The following is an 18,539-nucleotide window of genomic DNA, read 5'->3' on the forward strand; positions in this document are numbered from 1 at the left end:
GCTATGGAAAAAATTAAGAGACCACTTAACATTGATTTCTGAACTTGGAGTGGTCTCTTAATTTTTTCCATAGCTGTATATATAAGGGAGGCAGTTTTCATGTGTATTGGTGTTACAGCCTCAAGCATTAAGCATATTTGTCTTGCCATGGCACATATCCTGTGGACATAAAGTAGTCTTTAAGGACATTTCTCAACTGTTTGGCATGATGGCTGGCATTGCGTATTCCTTCTCTTCTAGGGTGCAGTGCTCCCGATCTTTGCCCTCTCCACTCTCCTGCTGCAAATCCTCCTTCTGCAGTTTCCCTATCTGCCAGTTCTGGTGGGGGGGGTGACTCAGATCCACAATCTCCTAAGAAATTGTGGAGGCAGACAGCTGCCATAGTTAATTTGGTCACTTTGTCTGGTGATAACATGATTGTTGACCTGAACACTCGCCACCGGTTGGCAAGGATGCCAAAGGCATTCTCTACAACCCTTCGTGCCCGCGAAAGGCGGTAGTTGAAAACTCGCTGGTCCATCTCTAGCTGTCGATGTGGGAAAGGCTTCATTAAATCCAAGCGGAGCGGGTAAGCCTCATCGCCCACAAACACAAAGGGAAACTGGACATCGGAATTGGGCAGTGGCGCTGGGGGTGGGATATTCAGCAGGTCATTGTCTAATGCCCTTTTAAGGTCTGAGGTGGCAAACAGACCTGCATCTGAAACTCTTCCCTGTGTGCCCACATTCACATAAATGAAATTACAGTTGGCGTCAACTGCAGCCATTAGAAGAACAGAAAATCTGCATTTGTAATTTCTAAATGTGCTGCCACTGTGTGGAGGTGGCTGAATATAAATGTGCTTGCCATCCAGGGATCCCAAGCAATGAGGAAACTGCCATTTTTCTTCAAACCCTTTGGCAATGTCCAGCCACTCTGCCTCAGTCCTGGGTGTCTGCAACAAACAAAAAAAAAAAGAGAGAGAGAAAAAAGAGTGAACTAAGTATAATAGGTATTGGTCAAAAAGATTCTTTTGCAAAACACTTCCAAATCTATCTAATTGTTTTACAAAGGGTTTCAACTTTTTTACTATTTAAATAGATATTTTTGTAGGACAGGATAGATGTAAAAACATGGAATCCAAACATATAGATGACACAAAACTGTCAACATTTTTACATATTCTCATTGTTAAAGGTCTGTTCACACCAAGAACAATAAATATAAACATAATAATAAATATATTAGCATACACTTTAAATGCTCAAGCTCTTTGAAGCAGGATGAATTCCGATTAGCTGTCAATGTTTTTATCATTCATTAGCTGGAAAAAAAAATTGCTCTGAAAGTGATTCCAATGATATTGCTTCTCTGTGCCATTATCATAGTTGTTGTGTGGATTCATGCTATGCTTTTAAATTTACAATGATTGTTAAAATTACATCATTATTGTTACTGTTATAGTCATTATTCTTGGTGTAAATGGACCTTTAGAAATGGAAAATATTAACAGAACCATAATCAATGCATTTTTAAAATATATTTAGAATAAAACCCTAAGTCTGTACTACCCATTTGTACTAGGCATAGTTCACCCAAAAATGATCATTTGCTGTTGTTAGGTTGTTACTATTATTATGAACCTGCCCTACCTGTCACGGATACACCAGGCTCCCCATTACACCGACACAGTGCTCCTCTTGCCTCTCGTTGTAATCACTGGCAGATGTTCGTCATCACTGCGTCACTCAACACCGGTACAGAAGCACACACCTCACAGTCACTCATTGTCTGGCCTCAAATGTGGAAACAGACTCCTTACCTGCTCTACTTACCTTGATGGTTCAGCTAGTAAATCACATTCTGATCTCATGAGCAATGGTCAAATGGAGAAAAAAAACACATGGCCAACAGACCTCCTGGAACTATTGAGTTCATCTTACTTTCCACGTCTTGAATTCCACAAAACTGACTGGCTTCACCATTATATCTTTCCTGTTCTAATCACCGGCAGCTGTTCTGCTTCACTGCAGCACACAACACCAGTACAAAAGCACACCAGTGCTGCCAGTTTATCAATTTTGTTGCTAGATTTAGCACCTTCCCCGCCTCTTTTGATTTTTTTTTCAAGAGCCTAGCGACAAATCTAGCAACTTCTTAGACACACTAAAACTAGATTCCGTGACACACCCACTGATCTATATTCATATTATAGATCAGAGTACTGATGACTCCTTACCTGCTCTACTTACCATGACGTTTCAGCTAGTAAGTCTTCATTACTCCCACTCTGATCTCATGTCATTCTCATTCGTAGCTCCTGTGATCACCTTTGTCTTCTTTATGCCTGATTCCTGTGGAAAGATATTACCGTATTCGAATAGTGTTTGGATTGATATTTGTTCTTTCCCCACTCCTCCAGTTACCTCTGCTATCGTCACGAAACCTGGTAAAGATGAAAGCAGAAGTTATCCACCAACCATCATTCCTGAACTGTCTATCTGCTATATAACTTACCTGCATTTATCCATTGTTGCACCTTGTCAATAAACAATTTTTTGTAATGAATAATGTAATAATGTAATTAATTTTGTAATGTAATTTTATGACCCTGAAGACCCTGAGTGTGACCTTTAAGATATCACTCCAATTTTTTTTTTCTTTGTAGATCTAGAAAGTGTTAACAACTGTACAAAGTTTCATGTCATTTGGACAAAGAGACCCTATAAGGGTTAAATATGTTTTGAGTACCTTCCTGGATCTTGAGAAGTTCAGTGGTATTACGGTCTATAGAGGCCTCACTGAGCTATTGGATTTCATCAAAAATATCTTAATTTGTGTTCTGAAGATGAATGAAGGACTCTGGGTGAACTAACCCTTTAACCAGTTTTACTAATCCTAGACAGGAAGTTAAATGTACAGTGAAAATAATTTTAAATATTACCTTATGTATACTGTATATACACAATATATATTTGGTAACACTTTACAATAAGGTTCATTAGTTAAACATTAGTTAATGTATTAACTAACATGAACTAACCATGAGCAATACATTTGTTACTGTATTTACTAATCTTTATTAATTTTAGTTTATGAAAATACAGTTGTTCATTGTTTGTTCATGTTAGTTCACAGTGTTTTAACTAATGTTAACAAGATTTTAATAATCTATTAGTAAATGTTGAAATTAACATTAACAAAGCTTAATAAATTCTGTATAAGTGCAGTTCATTATTAGTTCATGTTAACAAATGTAGTTAACTAATGAACCTTATTGTAAAGTGTTACCATATATTTTATAACCAATAATCCTAGGTGAAACCTAATACTTCCCAGTTGGTAACCATAATAAAGCATGTAAATGTAGCTAAATATATACCTACGTTTTAATGCAAACACTGAAATATATTTTATCACTTAAACTGTCTGGAGAATTGCCATCTGTCTGAAACTGTAGAATTAAATACAAATAAATAAGAATGTAATACATCAGCCTGAATGTTTGACATATCAATCAAATTGTGAATGATTTGCAATTATACAGATAAGTACCTTTAGATAATCTTCTTTTAAAACAAGATGTAGGGCTTCACAAGTCTCTGCAACAATCCTGGATACAGTGCTGGCCCCCATCCTGAACTGGAAACTGAGGGACTTATAGGTTTCACCTTTAAAAAGATAACAATAATCCATACAAACATATATTCAAAAATGTTAAATGGACCTAAAGCAAATCAAACGCATACAAACATATTACTGTCTTATCCAGAGATGTCTTCTGCTCATCGCCCTTTTCTTACCAGTTGCCAAGAAGCGCAGAGTTACAGCAAGCCTATCCTTCACAGGGATTGCTAGCCTTAGTCTGGTGTCCTGACGTGAAAGGTGAGGCTCCACTTTTTCCAAAAGTAGATTGAAGTCATTCATTCTCATTCTGAACATATTCCTGAACCCTTCATGGTCCTCCATCTGTTATTAGATAGCATGTGATAATAGTGAGCATGATGATACACTGTTTTTACGTTAATGTTTATTAACTGTTGTACCAGTTGTCATGGTTGTTAGTTTAGCGCTGGCTAATAAGACAGACAGGGATAGCTGCATACTGTAATGGGCGTGTCGAAAGGTGAAATGCTACAATTGTAAAGACCTTATGTCACGTTCATCATCATAACAATCTGCAGATAACGTTACTTGCATTTGCTGAAACTAAGTTTGTTGGACATGAAATGGCACTTCAGTGGTTATTTAATGGTCTGTACAGTGCCGTTTCAAGTCGAACAAGCTTCATTGAGGATCGCAGCTTATCGTTGCTTAACAACGGCGACACCACCAGAGTGCAAGCTCTAAAAATAGATTAATTTAACAAAGTTTATGTTACTCACCTCAAATTCTCTCTGTAGAGAACAAAGTCCATGTTGCCTCTCCAGCCAGGACCTCGCCCATATCCTGCGCGTTTTTCCTCTTTTTTTTGGTTTTTTTTCCGCACAAACATAGCTGCAGATGAAGAGCGCCAGCTGTTTGTTTACATCCATTTTCACAGTGTGTTGCTTAGCAGCGGTCTCAATCGTAAACGTTTGTGTTCTTCTCCGACTGTCAACGATTAAAATCGGCTCCAGTTGAAGGAAACAATCGGTATGTGTGTTCTGTTCAGTCTTAGAATGTTTCAGCTAATCGTTAGGTGTGTCCCCGGCTTTAGTGGATAACTTGCCTTTTATTTTTAGACAGAATTAGATAAAAAAATATTTCTGAACAAAAATTTAAGAAACATTTCACTTTACTGTAATGCAAATAATAATTGATGATGATGTAGTGTATTTAAATTGACATATACTTCATGGTTGCATATGTTGTAGTGTACTTTAAATTATGTTGATATATAAATATATAAAAAACGCTGTTGCGGAAATAAGAATCTACCGAGAGTCATTTGACCTACAGTAAAAATAAAAGGTTCTTATGCATTACGGTATGAGAATTTGGAGTAAATTTTGCTTTATTTGCTTTATGTCATTAGCATTACACTAGTACGCTCTGAATATACACCTTCTCTGTGTTAATATATAGCCTACAGATGGCAGTTCAAGTTTAGCTGGTCATCAATGCACTTTGAGTCATGAAATGAGTTGGACAGATGGTCATGTGACATGTGTGACACTTTATCTGTCATTAACTCAACCCACACAATGTCTGCCATAATGTAAGTTCAGAAATCTGAACACGTTAGCACTCTTTTCCAAACGGGCCACAGTTTTTGCCAAGGAAGCATCTAGATTGATGTGAAAAAGCGCAGTGGTGTTTTTTTTTTTTTTTTTTTTTTTCTCGACAGCTGTCTCTTCTGCTTGAAAGTGAAATGGTGATAGTTTCTAGCAGCTTTCATTTCTGCAGGCCACCATGTTTGAATTAATTCTGATTAGGTCCTGCTATGGCAGGAGTTAGCCATGCATTACAATGAAATCACAGCTATGATGGACCCAGCACAGGAAATTTCCAGAACAACCATTCAATTACACACCAATCACTCTTGAAATCTCGGTTGATTTCTCCCTGTCTCTCACTCCATAGATGAATAAACCTGCATTGTTCTCAACTCACTATAAATAGATCATAATTTTCTGATTTAAATGGCCCTGTGATGTTCCTGCAGGAGCTCATTTGAAAGACTGTATAATGAAGATTGGCTAGCAGTGTTTAACTTTAGACTTCTTGCAAGAAATGTGAAAATTATTGCTCTGCTATCAAGTGCATGTCCTAAAAACTTTTTTCCAATGTGGTTGTGGGAATGTTAAAGGAATAGTTCGCCCAAAAATTAAAATTATGTCATCATTTACTCGCCCTCATGTCATTCCAAACCTGTATGAGTTTCCTTCTTCTGTTGAACACAAAAGAAGATGTTTTGAAGAATGTTAGTAATAGGGCTGCACGATATTGGAAAAAACTGACATTGCGATATTTTGTTTTTCTGCGTTATATATTGCGATATGAAAAAAAAAATCACCAGATGACTTTAATAGCTCTATTTGGAAAGCATTAATCATTCTAGGATGATTGGGGTGATTTTGCAGGTGAGTGAATACGCACAGAAAATAATAAACTAATTGCAAGCATAGATATATATAATAGAACAAAGACACTAATGAAAGAGAAGGTGCTTTATATTTTTCAGGTAAGCCATTCACAGTATTCTGGTACAGAAATTGAATAATCAAGTGTAAATTAACATTTCAAAGTCTTCACTTTATATTTAATTAATTAATTAATCTGTGTTTAGTGATTTTTGTCTTTTTGTTGTTTGATTAACATTCATGACACAGAAAGCAGCAGGGCTACTGTCACTTTAAGACTGAATGTGCAGACCCAAAATACTGTTACACATCCGGTTTTCTTTCTCAACAACTGTGTTTACAAGGATACTCTATGTTTTACGGGCATTTTGCCTTTTTTTTTTTGTTTTTTGTTTTTATTTTTGTTGCATGTTTGTGTCCATTCAGGCACAAATAGGCACAGCGTGGCTCTGTGTGTGTGTGTGCGCGAAACAGCTGCGAAACAGCTGCACATTTACTGTAGAATAGAAATCTCTTTCGCGTCTTTGTGTGCCCAAATGGTTTAAAATGGAATGAATGTTAAAACTGACAGGACCTAAAACACTGTCAAATGATAAACTTTAATTGTATGATGGTCAAACTTTGCAATTAATCCGAGAATTGGGTGGGTTTTGAATCGTGGATTAAAGGTGCCATCGAATTGAAAATTGAATTTACCTCGGCATAGTTGAATAACCAGCGTTCAGTACATGGAAATGACATACAGTGAGTCTCAAACTCCACTGTTTCCTCCTTCTTATGTAAATCTCATTTGTTTAAAAGACCTCAGAAGAACAGGCAAATCTCAACATAACACCGACTGTTACGTAACAGTCGGGATCATTAATATGTATGCCCCCAATATTTGCATATGCCAGCCCATGATCGAGGCATTAGACAAGGGCAGCCAGTATTAACGTCTGGATCTGTGCACAGCTGAATCATCAGACTAGGTAAGCAAGCAAGGACAACAGCGAAAAATGGCAGATGGAGCAATAATAACTGACATGATCCATGATATCATGATATTTTTAGTGATATTTGTCTTTCTAAATGTTTCGTTAGCATGTTGCTAATGTACTGTTAAATGTGGTTAAAGTTACCATCGTTTCTTACTGTATTCACGGAGACAAGACTGTCGTTATTTTCATTTTTTAAACACTTGCAGTCTGTATAATTCATAAACACAACTTCATTCTTTATAAATCTCTCCAACAGTGTAGCATTAGCCGTTAGCCACGGAGCACCATCAAACTCATTTAGAATCAAATGTAAACTTCCAAATAAACACTGTACTTACGCGATTGGACATGCTGCATGACGAACACTTTGTAAAGATCCATTTTGAGGGTTAAATTAGCTGTGTAAACTTTGTTTATGCAATGATAGAGTCGAGAGCTCGGTAGGGGGGAGGAGAGCGCGCGATTTAAAGGGGCCGCAGCATGAATCGACGCATTTCTAATTATGCCTCAAAATAGGCAGTTAAAAAAATGTATTTAAAAAAATCTATGGGGTATTTTGAGCTGAAACTTCACAGACACATTCAGGGGACACCTTAGATTTATATTACATCTTGTAAAAAAACGTTCAATGGCACCTTTAACAATCCCTATATTTGACATGGCACATCCTTCGATTAACTATCGCGGATGCGCACATCACGATTTGGATGTTAAAATGGAGCAATTGAATTCCATAGTAGGAAAAAAATACTATAAGTCAGTGGCTACCTTTAACTGTTGTGGCAAAAAAATGGCATTTATAAATATTCAGAAAACTTCTATTTCAAATAATTGCTCTGTTGAACTTTCTATTCATCAAAGAATCCTTAAATCACAGTTTGCACAAAAATATTAAGCAATGATAATTATCAATAAGAGCAGCCAATCAGCATATTAGAATGATTTCTGAAGGATCATGTGACGCTGAAGTAATGATGCTGAAAATTCAGCTTTGATCACAGGAATAAATTACATTTTATAATATATATAGATAGAAAACACTTATTATATATTTTAATAATATTTCTCAATATTTCTGTTTTTACTGTATTTTTGATCAGCCCTGAAGATCATAAGAAACTTCTTTCAAAAACTTTTTTGTTTAAAAACTGTAATTTAATCTGACTGTATAAAACAATGTACGTAGTGTCCGTGATGTCACCAGTAGGTTTCTGAAGAGCATTTTTGAAGCACAAAGTGGGCGGAGCCAAAATGGGCAAAGAGGCGGGACGTGGGTGGAGCTCAGACAGCAGACAAATGACTAGTAGTGACAGCAGTGACAATCCATCTGTCACTCAAGTGGCCATGCCCTTAATTATGCAGAACTTTAAGGCTTAATATAATTTAAACAGATGAGTTATAAAAAAAATTCACCCCCCTCACAGTTGTCATGAATGGCAAAATTAGCTATATAGACCAAAACCACTTTTTGTACCAGGCTGTAAACATTTTTTTTCTGCTGTAAAGTTGGGCATTTTAACATGGGGGTCTATGGGATTGACTCCTTTTGGAGCCTGTCTCTAGTGGCTAGTTGATGAATTGCAGTTTAAGTCACTTCTGTGTTGGATTCAAGAGAGATAACGGAAGGTTGCCGCTTGCTGTTAACCAAGTGACTATGTGACTTATCTTTTGAGGCTGATCTGCATTAAAAGATTTGCGCTACACTAACATTACACTTCCTTTAGTATGGTTTAAAAAGCATTCGAGGGTCAGTTTTACATTTGTGGGTCACTAAATAATTTGTGTTTTTTCATAGTTTTGAAGTCCTGGTGGGAGAAAAGTCAAGATTAAATCCATTTGTCCAAAATTTTGTAATTTCCCCAGATTTACACAACTGAGTTGGTTTGGTGTTGATGATGTGGCCTGTTATCAGTTATCTTTATTACACTTCCATCCAAGCTGCCAGCACAAACAAAGTCAACAAAATTTAGATTAGTCATTTACCATGTCTTCCCAAAGGAGAAGAAGCATTGGCTTTCAAGCGAGAGAAAGACCATTACTCCTCAGGTGGTGTCAGGTCGCTATAGACTGATTAAATATGGCAGGGGTTATTGGAAATGTTCAGAGTTCAATTTCGGACCTGCGTTCTGGTTCAGAGGAGAGGAACCCATCCAAACAGGCCTTAGACAGGATGAGAGACCTGCAATTCCTCCTTGAGCCCTGTGCCGATCTCAGCCCACCGCAGAATTCATTTCCAGCTGGTGAACTGTGAGAGGAATTTCATAAAAACACTTCAATATTAGAGAGGTATTGATATTGACTCAGAGGCTTAGGCTCGCAGCAGAAAGCCTGAAGCTTGTTTAGATCCTCCATGACTTGAGAGATATAAGTGTGACCAGGTTATTGCTCAAGTTTTGACTGTCGGATCCCTCGCACGATAGAAATCATACAAATTCTCCATGCGGGTGTTTTGAATGCACTGTTTGATTAACAGAGCAAAGAAGCTGTACGATGAGAAATATTTTTTATAAAATACATGCTGGTTGCCAGGTTGTGATCACATGACTGGTCCAACTGATCCAGTACTCATCTTACCTTGGTAGCATACTATTATTGAACACTTTTCGCCTTATATTATACTTTTTTTTTTTTTTGCATGTCTCTTATGCCAAGGCACACCAAGGCTGCATTTATTTGATGCAGTAAAAACAGTAATATTGTGTATTATTATTTCAATTTCAAATAACTGTTGTCTATTTGAATATATATTAAAATGTAATTGATTTCTGTGATGACAAAGCTGAATTGTCAGCATCATTACTCCAGTCTTCAGTGTCACATGATCCTTCAGAAACCATTCTAATATGCTGATTTGCTGCTCAAGAAATATTTCTTCTTATTATTAATGTTGAAAACAGTTGTGCTGCTTCATATTTTTTGTGAAAACAAATGTTTGAGGTAAGTAAGATTAAAAAAACCAAGGTTAAACAAGGTCACATTAAATTGATTAAAAGATCAAAAGTGACAGTAAAGACATTTATAATGTTACAAAAAAAAATCTGTTTCAAATAAATGCTGTTCAATGAACTTTCTAATCCTGAAAAAAAAAATGTGGATACATTTTATTTCATGATAGTTTGATGAATATAAAGTAAAAAAAAAAACAATATTTAATTTTTTTATTATTTATAAATCTTTTGTAACATTATAAATATATTTACTGTCACTTTTGATCAATTTAGTGCATCCTTGCTGAATAAAAGTAGTCATTTCTTAAAAAACAAACAAAAAAACCCTTTTGAATGTATGTGAATAGGATAACGTTTGCTTTTAAGTGATTCAAATAGATTAGCTTAAATATTCTGAAAACAAACAGTTTTATTTTCCTTAGAATGACGTGCACTGAAACACTCAATAAGACCAGGAACTTTAAGAAAGTAAATAGAGTCCGTTTTGATGCGATGTGACTTTAAACCTGCTGAAGTTGACTAAAAAAAGTATTAAATCAACCTAACATTATGGAGTGCATAAAAGGTGTTTTTTTTTAGTCTATTTATGCATGTAATCATGTTGGTGTGTTTTATTTTTTTCGAGAATGTATTCTAGTAAAACAGTTTATGCAGAGGTTGTCAGCATCAAATGTCCTGTGAATACTTCATAAGCACGAATATAGCCAAAAGACATTTTATGACAGCTCAAAAATGCAGAAGCATTTAAACTAGCAGCATGAGGTGATTCTGTGTGCATCTTCAAAGCACAGCTCAGATTCAAGCGCTTGCATTCAAGCCTCATGTGTGCTTCTGTCAATGCAAACAGAATGTTTGTGTTTTGGAACATAACCACCTGTTTTCAGCACATTGTATAGACCAACATTATAATTCTTTAGAAGTTTGTGTTTGAACTTCTGTTTTAGCAGTAGCTCTGTGTAATTATCTGTTACAGTTAACAAGAGTTATCATGAGCATTATTTGTAATGTTTGAAGCAGATGTCATAACAAATGTCAGTAGACCGGGAATATTTCAAAACAAGCGGTTCATTCATAAATCCGTAAGATCTTACCTTCATACATGTGGAAATACAAACCGGAAGACAGAACACAACGAACGCATCGCTGAAAAGGGGCGGGGCTACATGATTTATACACTGTTTTCTTCATTGGGACCAAAAAAATTCCCCACAAGGACAAGGAATTTGGATATTGCCATCTTTGTCCCCATGACGTATGGTTTACCTGAACCACACACACACTTCAAATGTTTAGGGTTATGTTTTTTAAGCCTTTTGCTCACCAAGGCTGTATTTATTTAATCAAAAATACAGAAAACAGTAATATTGTGAAATATTTTAAAATAACCATTTTATATTTTAAAATGTAATTTATTCCTGTCATGGCAATTTTTCAGTGTTACATTATCCTTGTAAATATTATTATTGATAAATTATTAATCATTGAAAGTTTTTGCTGCTTCTTAGTATTTTCGTGGAAACCATAATACATTTTTTCAGGATTAGTATGTTTAATGAACAGCATTTATTTAAAATAGACATTTGTGTAACATTATATATGTCTTTGCTGTCACTTTTGATCAATTCAATGTGTCCTTGTTTAATAAAAGCATTCATTTCTCCTATTTAAAAAATCTCACTTATCCCAAACTTTTCAATGATAGTGTGTCACGGTTTCCGCAACAACAACAACAAAAATTAAGCACAACTAATGTTTTTGCAATATTTTTATTAAATATTTGCATTTCGTTGCTTTTAGGTGTAAAATTGCTTTATTGGACTAATAAGCTCAAAACTATGGAAGCTTGTTTCCCCCACAGAATTAAAAAAATTATTAAATGAAAGATAATTGCGAGTTATAAAGTTAAATTCTGAGGGGGAAAAAAATACTTTTTTTCTCAGAATTGCATGTTTATATCACACAGTTCTGACTTTATAACTTGCATTTGTGACTTTATATCAAACAATTCAGAGAAAAAAAGTCAGAATTGCAAGATAAAAAGTCGCAATTACCTTTTTTATTTGGTATTCAGTGGCGGAAACAAGTTTCCATACAAAACTATTTGATTTCATGGGTTTTAAAGTTAGTTTGAGGGCATCTCTAACTCTGTGGCACAATGAAATATCTTAATGTTTTTCTTTTCCACAACAAATGCAAAGAACTTGAAATCAGAAGAAATCACTGTCACTCACTGAATTTGATGTCAAAATAGTCAGCTGTCACCTTTGGTATTTTGCAGAAAAGTATAACTGTGAAGGACAGAAGACACTTTAAAATACTGTATGTCCTGCAAACCTCTTAAGAAGTGAAACCTAGACCATCTCTGTTCTTTGTATTCATGGATAATAGGCTCAATTATCTAAGCTAGATAAGAGATTGCGAGCTCTTCTGTATGGATCCCTCCAAGTGTTGTGAAAACCAGACGGCCGGAATGTAAAGAAAAGACATCAGACTGGCCACAGTGATGGCGGTAATGCTGCTCTAGTGACACTATAGACATTAAATAGTTTTGTGAAAAGCATGTTTGTAAAGCGTCACTGTGCTGAGTTACACGTGTAAAGCAGCCTTTCAACCACGGCCATCATTTTAAAGTACTATAATCACCAGCTCCAAAAGGCTGTTTAACATGATTCAATACAAAATGCCCTTTTCAAAGGAAGTCACGTCTTATCAGTAAAGCAGCGATCGAGCATTTAGCAAGGAAAAGGCGGAAACACTTTTTTCCCCCATCGTTTCTAAAACGTTGCCCAGCTGAAAGCACTTCAAAACCAAGTGTCGTACCAGAAGAACAGGCGAATATATTTGTCTTCACTTACTATTTAAAAAAAAAAAAAAAAAGAGGGGGGTTGGAATATATCCAGGGATGAAAGGTATTGGAGGAAAGTATGTGCCTTGCACTCCTCTGCTGTACCTTTGCTAGCTTTGATGTTGGAAACATGGCTTTTCCTTTTCATTTTATGCATGAATGTGATGTAGTGACAGTCAGTGTTCTTTCAGATGGAACTGGGCCTACTGCATTATCAATGTTCCTTTGACATTAATGAGGATTCTGTTGGCTGGATTTCTGTGCCTTCTGGTCGAAGCAACTCTGAGAAAGATGATTATGTTGCATTAGGTTGCGATTTGAGCTGCTAAAGCTAATTGCTAATGCATTGGAAATGGAATGGCCTCCATTTGCCTAAAGTAGGCTATTTTGATTTAACGGTGGGAGAAATGACGAAGCTGTGTCAAATAATATTTTTTTGTGTTTGTTACATTAGCAAATACAGCGTCAGATAACTGCAATATTGGTGCACATAACCATGCAGGGAAAAAGAAAGTGTTGAATATGTGTATTTTATGTGCAAAATAAGGTGGAAAAATAGCAGCACTCTTAGAAATAAAGGTTCGGTTGGGTTCTGAATAGAACTCTAGGGTTCTTGATTCAATTTTAAAGAATGCTTTATACCAAAAAGGGCTAACATTTTAGTTCAGGGTCCAATTCTCACTATTAACTAGTTGCTTATTAGCATGCATATATTGGCTGTTTATTAGTACTTATAAAGCACATATTAATGCCTTATTCTGCATGATCATATTCTACGTCCCTAAATCCAACCCAATACCTAAACTTAACAACTACCATACTAACTATTAATAAGCAGTAATTAGGAGTTTGAGGCAAATGTCATATAGTTAATAGTTAGAAATGGACCCTAAACTAAAGTGTGCATGCAAAAAAAAATGTTTTATATAAGGAGAAATGTCTTAAATGATTGCATTTATTATTTTTTTCTAGTGATAAAGTGTTTATGGTCTGATTTATTCATAAAATTTAATTAAAATAAAAAATGAATTAAAACATAATTAATTAATTAAAACTAATCCATAAAATGATGGGAACCCCTAAAAGGGTTCTATATATGAAGTGCCTGACAGAACCATTTAAGGTTCCGTATAGAACCTTTTCTTATACATTTACTTATTCTATTTGAATGTTTTTGCTTTACATTGGCTTTCAACAATCATAAGAATGAACCATTTATAAATTCAGGATGATAATAATTGTCTAGCATAGAGTCTGAAAGCTAAAAGCATGAAACACAACAATTTGCGCCTTACAGTAAGTGAAGCAAAATTAAGATATCATTTCAGTTAGCTTTCTAAACTTTGTGCAGATGAAATTAAGTATACTGATGTTGAGCATTTTAACATAACCTGCAATTAGCTCACTGGGACCACTCACAAATGCTTCACTTAATCAGCTGTTTCTTTCATATGACCACTTTTGGCTCTGTGCATTTTTAAAAAATACAGTCATTTAAAACAGACTTGTTTTCTAGTTTATTTAATTGCTATGATTAAACAGTGGAAACATTTTTTTTTTTTTTTTCATAACCAACAAATGTAATTTTCTGCACACCTTAAAGCACCATTCATTCTGTGATTATAACATTTTAAACATTTTTAATATTGGTAACACTTCATAATAAGGTCCTGTTTGTTAAGATTATTTAACCACATTAGCTAACATGAATTAACAATGAAAAACGTTTCAAAAGCATTTATTCATATTAGTTAGTTAATTTCAACATTAACTAATGTTGAAATAATCTTTATTTTGGTAGCATAAGGTTCCATTTGTTAACATCACTGAATTGTTGGATTTACTTAAAAAAAAAGTAACAATTTAGTTGTATGAACAAAAGAAATTTAAGTAAAGCTGACAAAATTTATTTGAGTAAATACAAATCATTTAAATTGCATAATATTTATATGTGCATTTTACTTAATATTGTTATGTTTATTTCGTAAGGTGAACACAATTATTGACTTAATTTACCTTATTAAATTAACTATGTGCTCTACAATTGAACTGAGAGAATTCCATCCTAAAGATAACAAACTAACAAAATCTTTCATTTACTGAAAAACATAAAATAACACTTTAATCCCTAAATTTACTCTCCTAATGCAGTCCCTTGCAAAGCATGCTGGGAACCACGGATCCACTGCCCAGTTATGTCAACATTAACTTGTGCGTTTCACTCAGCAATGTTAAGTTGCCTGAACAAACACTTATTTAGTAAAGCTAACAATATAAATTTTTAGTTGAAACAACTCAGTTAAATTAAGTTCATGTAGTTACATGGGTTTTTAAGCAATGTGAACAAGGATGGTTTGAGTGAAATTAACAATACTGTTCATTTTTTTTTAGTAAGTCATCATTGTTAGTTCATGTTAGTTAATACATTAACCCCTTGAGCCACACTATCCCGGCTTGACGTCACTTTGTTTACCATACATTTACTATAAAGAATACTGTCTAAAAATATTGAGAATGATAACAAATTATACATCATTTGAAAGTTCTAAGGGTTTATTTTCAATCTACATTGTCTCTGTTTGACCAACAGGTACGCTACACAAAAGTTACTTTGCACAAAAGATTAACATGACGGCACATGCTAGTCGATGAGTTGAATCAACTCCACAGAAACTACATAAATTTATCCACTAACCATTCAGAAACGTCCAGTTTCATTCTAAAAGTTGTAACTTCTTCCTGAGTCTCTCCATCAGTGTCGACTTCGGTTTGAACAATGTAAGGCTGAACACCGTTACTGACAATCCTCATTTTGGCTGCGTGAGATTCTCCAGCTTTGTTGTTGTTGAGCAACTGGAGCACGAGCTGTTAAAGCTCCGCCCTCTTCTGGAAAAGGGGCCGGGAGCAGCAGCTCATTTGCATTTAAAGGGACACACACAAAAACGGCATGTTTTTGCTCACACCCAATATAGGGGCAAATTTGACAAGCTATAATGAGCTGAAACCCACAGACAGTTTTTCCATGTTGTTTCATTGCTAAAACCTTTATTTTATTCACTAAAGATCTGTAACCCAGTCTAACCAGACACTGTGCATGTTATGCATGCTATTATTACTGCCAATATTAACAGCAATGGAGGCCTCAGAAGTTGCCACATAGACACTGAAATCTGTAGTCTGAGTGCAAATAATGGTGTCAGAGAGATATCTCCATTACCCTTGAGCGGCTTATTGAGTCTGGGGAGATCCGTTGCATCCCGCTGTGTCTCCTTATGCTAGTCTTTTCCCGCAATCAGCCACCTTCATATGCATCAGCACTTTAACAGCATTTAAGCAGAGTCAAAGGTTCTCGCTGTTGCTGTTTTTAGCAGTTTGTAATTTGACATTAGCTCTCGAGTTCACCCAGGACGTCTCGTTCTGAGTAACAGCATGCAGTTACAGAATTGCACTTGTCCCGCCTGTGCTCGAATTCCTGGCGGAAATGTGAACGCAGAGAGCTCTGTGTGTGTTTTCTGATTTCCTGGGGTTTGTGTTCTTTCCTTGTGCCAAAAGCCTTGTTTTGATCATGTCAGAAACTTCAAGCAGCAACTTTTTTGGACTTGCACGCAAAGGCGTGTGAGCCTGCCGTGAAAGAGTTACCTGAAAAGGATAATGTGTGTTTGTGGAAAATGAGGCGCACTCGAGTACAACATTATTATCCCTGCAAAATTGGTTTCGAGATTTATCGATTTGCTTCACAAGGGCCCTTCAAAGATAAAACAGACATGACGGACAGCTACTCCAGTTCCCTGAATGCTGAGTGTTATTCATTGGCCTTGTCCGACGAGACTGGTTATTCTTCCTCGTGCTGTCTAATTGAAATGCAGAGATGGTTTCGAGCTTTAGTGCTGGAGGTTTAGAACGAAATAAAAAAACAACATCAAAATAAATGGTACGACGTCAGCGCAAGGAGACTAATCAATCAAGAATGCCATGTCAAACCTTTAAATAAGCCTTCTGTGTGATGGAACGCTGTGCTTATATCAGTTCTGAGTGAATCACCACAACTGGTATGCTAAGTTAAAGAGGCGAGAGATTGAAGAGAAGAGCCTTCCACGAGGCTGCTAGTAATGGGTACAAACAATGATGGTTCAGATGATGAAGATCTTGTTAAAGCAGAATTTAGTTGTTTGCAGTAACTGAAATTGCCATATTACACTCTAAAAAATGCTGGGTTAAATGTTTGCCCAACCTGCTGGGTAGTTTTATTTAACTCAACTATTGTTTAAAAAGTACTGCATTGCTTGATTAAAATGAACCCAAAGTATGTTGGAAAAAACATTTATTAATACGTTTAATTAATAATAATTAAATTGCTTAATAATAAATGTTCACCTTTTGATTATTACTGTTGACTCTAGTTACTGATTTTTAATTTCCAACATATTTTGGGTTCATTTTAATCCAGCCATATAGTAATTTTTAAACAATAGTTGGGTTAAATAAAACTACCCAGTAAACATTTAACCCAACCGCTAGGTTTGTCCATTTTCAACCCAACTTGGGTTGTTTTTAACCCAGCATTTTTTAGAGTGTAATATATGCATCAGCTATTTTACTACAGCTTCAAGCGTTGAGTCATGTTACATTTTGTAATGCTACATTTTTCTTTTAAGTGTTTGTTGATTAAAAAAGTCAAATGAGATAAAGAACCTTTCACTTGTACATTAATCAGCAAATGTGCATGGTTGTATATGAATATCTATGAAAATAAAATAACTATTTAGCAATAACACAGTCACTGTGACATTAAATTACTCATATTATTATATAAGAATGTGATTGTATCATGCACAAATTTGTTTGACTGTCACTCATGTGTCATTGTAAACACTTCTGCATTCTTAACCAAAAAGTATAAAAAATAGTATATATAGCAGTAATATTTTGTAATTATTAGTCATAATCTTATGTTTATGCATTCATGTTATGCATTCATCCTTCCAAAGTAGAAATGGGCAAAGATTATAGAAAGTTGGGCCAATGGAAGATTTCCCAGCTTTTATAACTGGTGTAATCCGATCTAATATTAGTACTGATGATGAGCAAACACATGACTTTTTTACAGGAAACATGTCTGTTGGATAGTAAATATGTGAGGATAGTAAATTACATACTTCAGTCAGATAATTCTTGATATCTTAAAGATCCCATGAAATTAAAATTGAAGTTTAGTCCATGTCTTTTAGCTTTGTGACAATCTGTATATACATAGTAGCACATGTACGTATTTGCAAATGGAAGAACATAATTTCACAGGGTCTTTAAGTAAGGAATTATTCATTGTTTATCTGTGATGAACATCAGGAACTGAAAATTTATGGTTGTCAGGACATTTGCATCCATCATAATCTGATCAGTTGTGTTGTGTTGACATACAGCGTTTGCAAAGTCTTAATTTATGCATTATGACTGTGATAGAAAGAGGTTGATCTACAGATGCGGTTTCTCGCAACATGCCGAAACATGCCAGAAAGTTTTCGCATGTTGGTCTCCTCGGAGGAAAAGCATCAAAGAAACCATCTGAATGTGAAACGCAACAAAGAACAAGAAACAAAGAACTGAACATCCTATTGGGAGTTTGTTTTGTGGTATATTTGCTTGAGAAGCCCAACATTAACATAAACACTGTTCTCACTGGGTAATTCATGGGTTTTATCGGTCCTATAATGGTGAAAAACTG

At 35.4% G+C, this 18,539-nt stretch overlaps 2 protein-coding genes across 3 annotated transcripts in view; one reads left to right on the top strand and one right to left on the bottom strand.

The window, feature by feature from the left end:
• LOC125279577 (leucine-rich repeat transmembrane neuronal protein 4) overlaps positions 1–18,539 on the top strand; it is a 132,936-nt gene that overhangs the window by 94,116 nt on the left and 20,281 nt on the right. The gene's annotated exons all lie outside the window — the stretch shown is intronic.
• LOC125279578 lies at positions 29–4,674 on the bottom strand. The gene is made up of 4 exons (XM_048209425.1): positions 4,365–4,674; positions 3,783–3,948; positions 3,535–3,650; positions 29–934 (listed from the first exon to the last, which is right to left on the bottom strand). The coding sequence occupies exons 1-4, from the start codon at positions 4,512–4,514 to the stop codon at positions 128–130; spliced, it is 1,239 nt and encodes a 412-aa protein (XP_048065382.1). The 5' UTR covers positions 4,515–4,674; the 3' UTR covers positions 29–127.

This window comes from Megalobrama amblycephala, linkage group LG12 (genome assembly GCF_018812025.1).
Source record: "Megalobrama amblycephala isolate DHTTF-2021 linkage group LG12, ASM1881202v1, whole genome shotgun sequence".
Classification (NCBI taxonomy): domain Eukaryota; kingdom Metazoa; phylum Chordata; class Actinopteri; order Cypriniformes; family Xenocyprididae; genus Megalobrama; species Megalobrama amblycephala.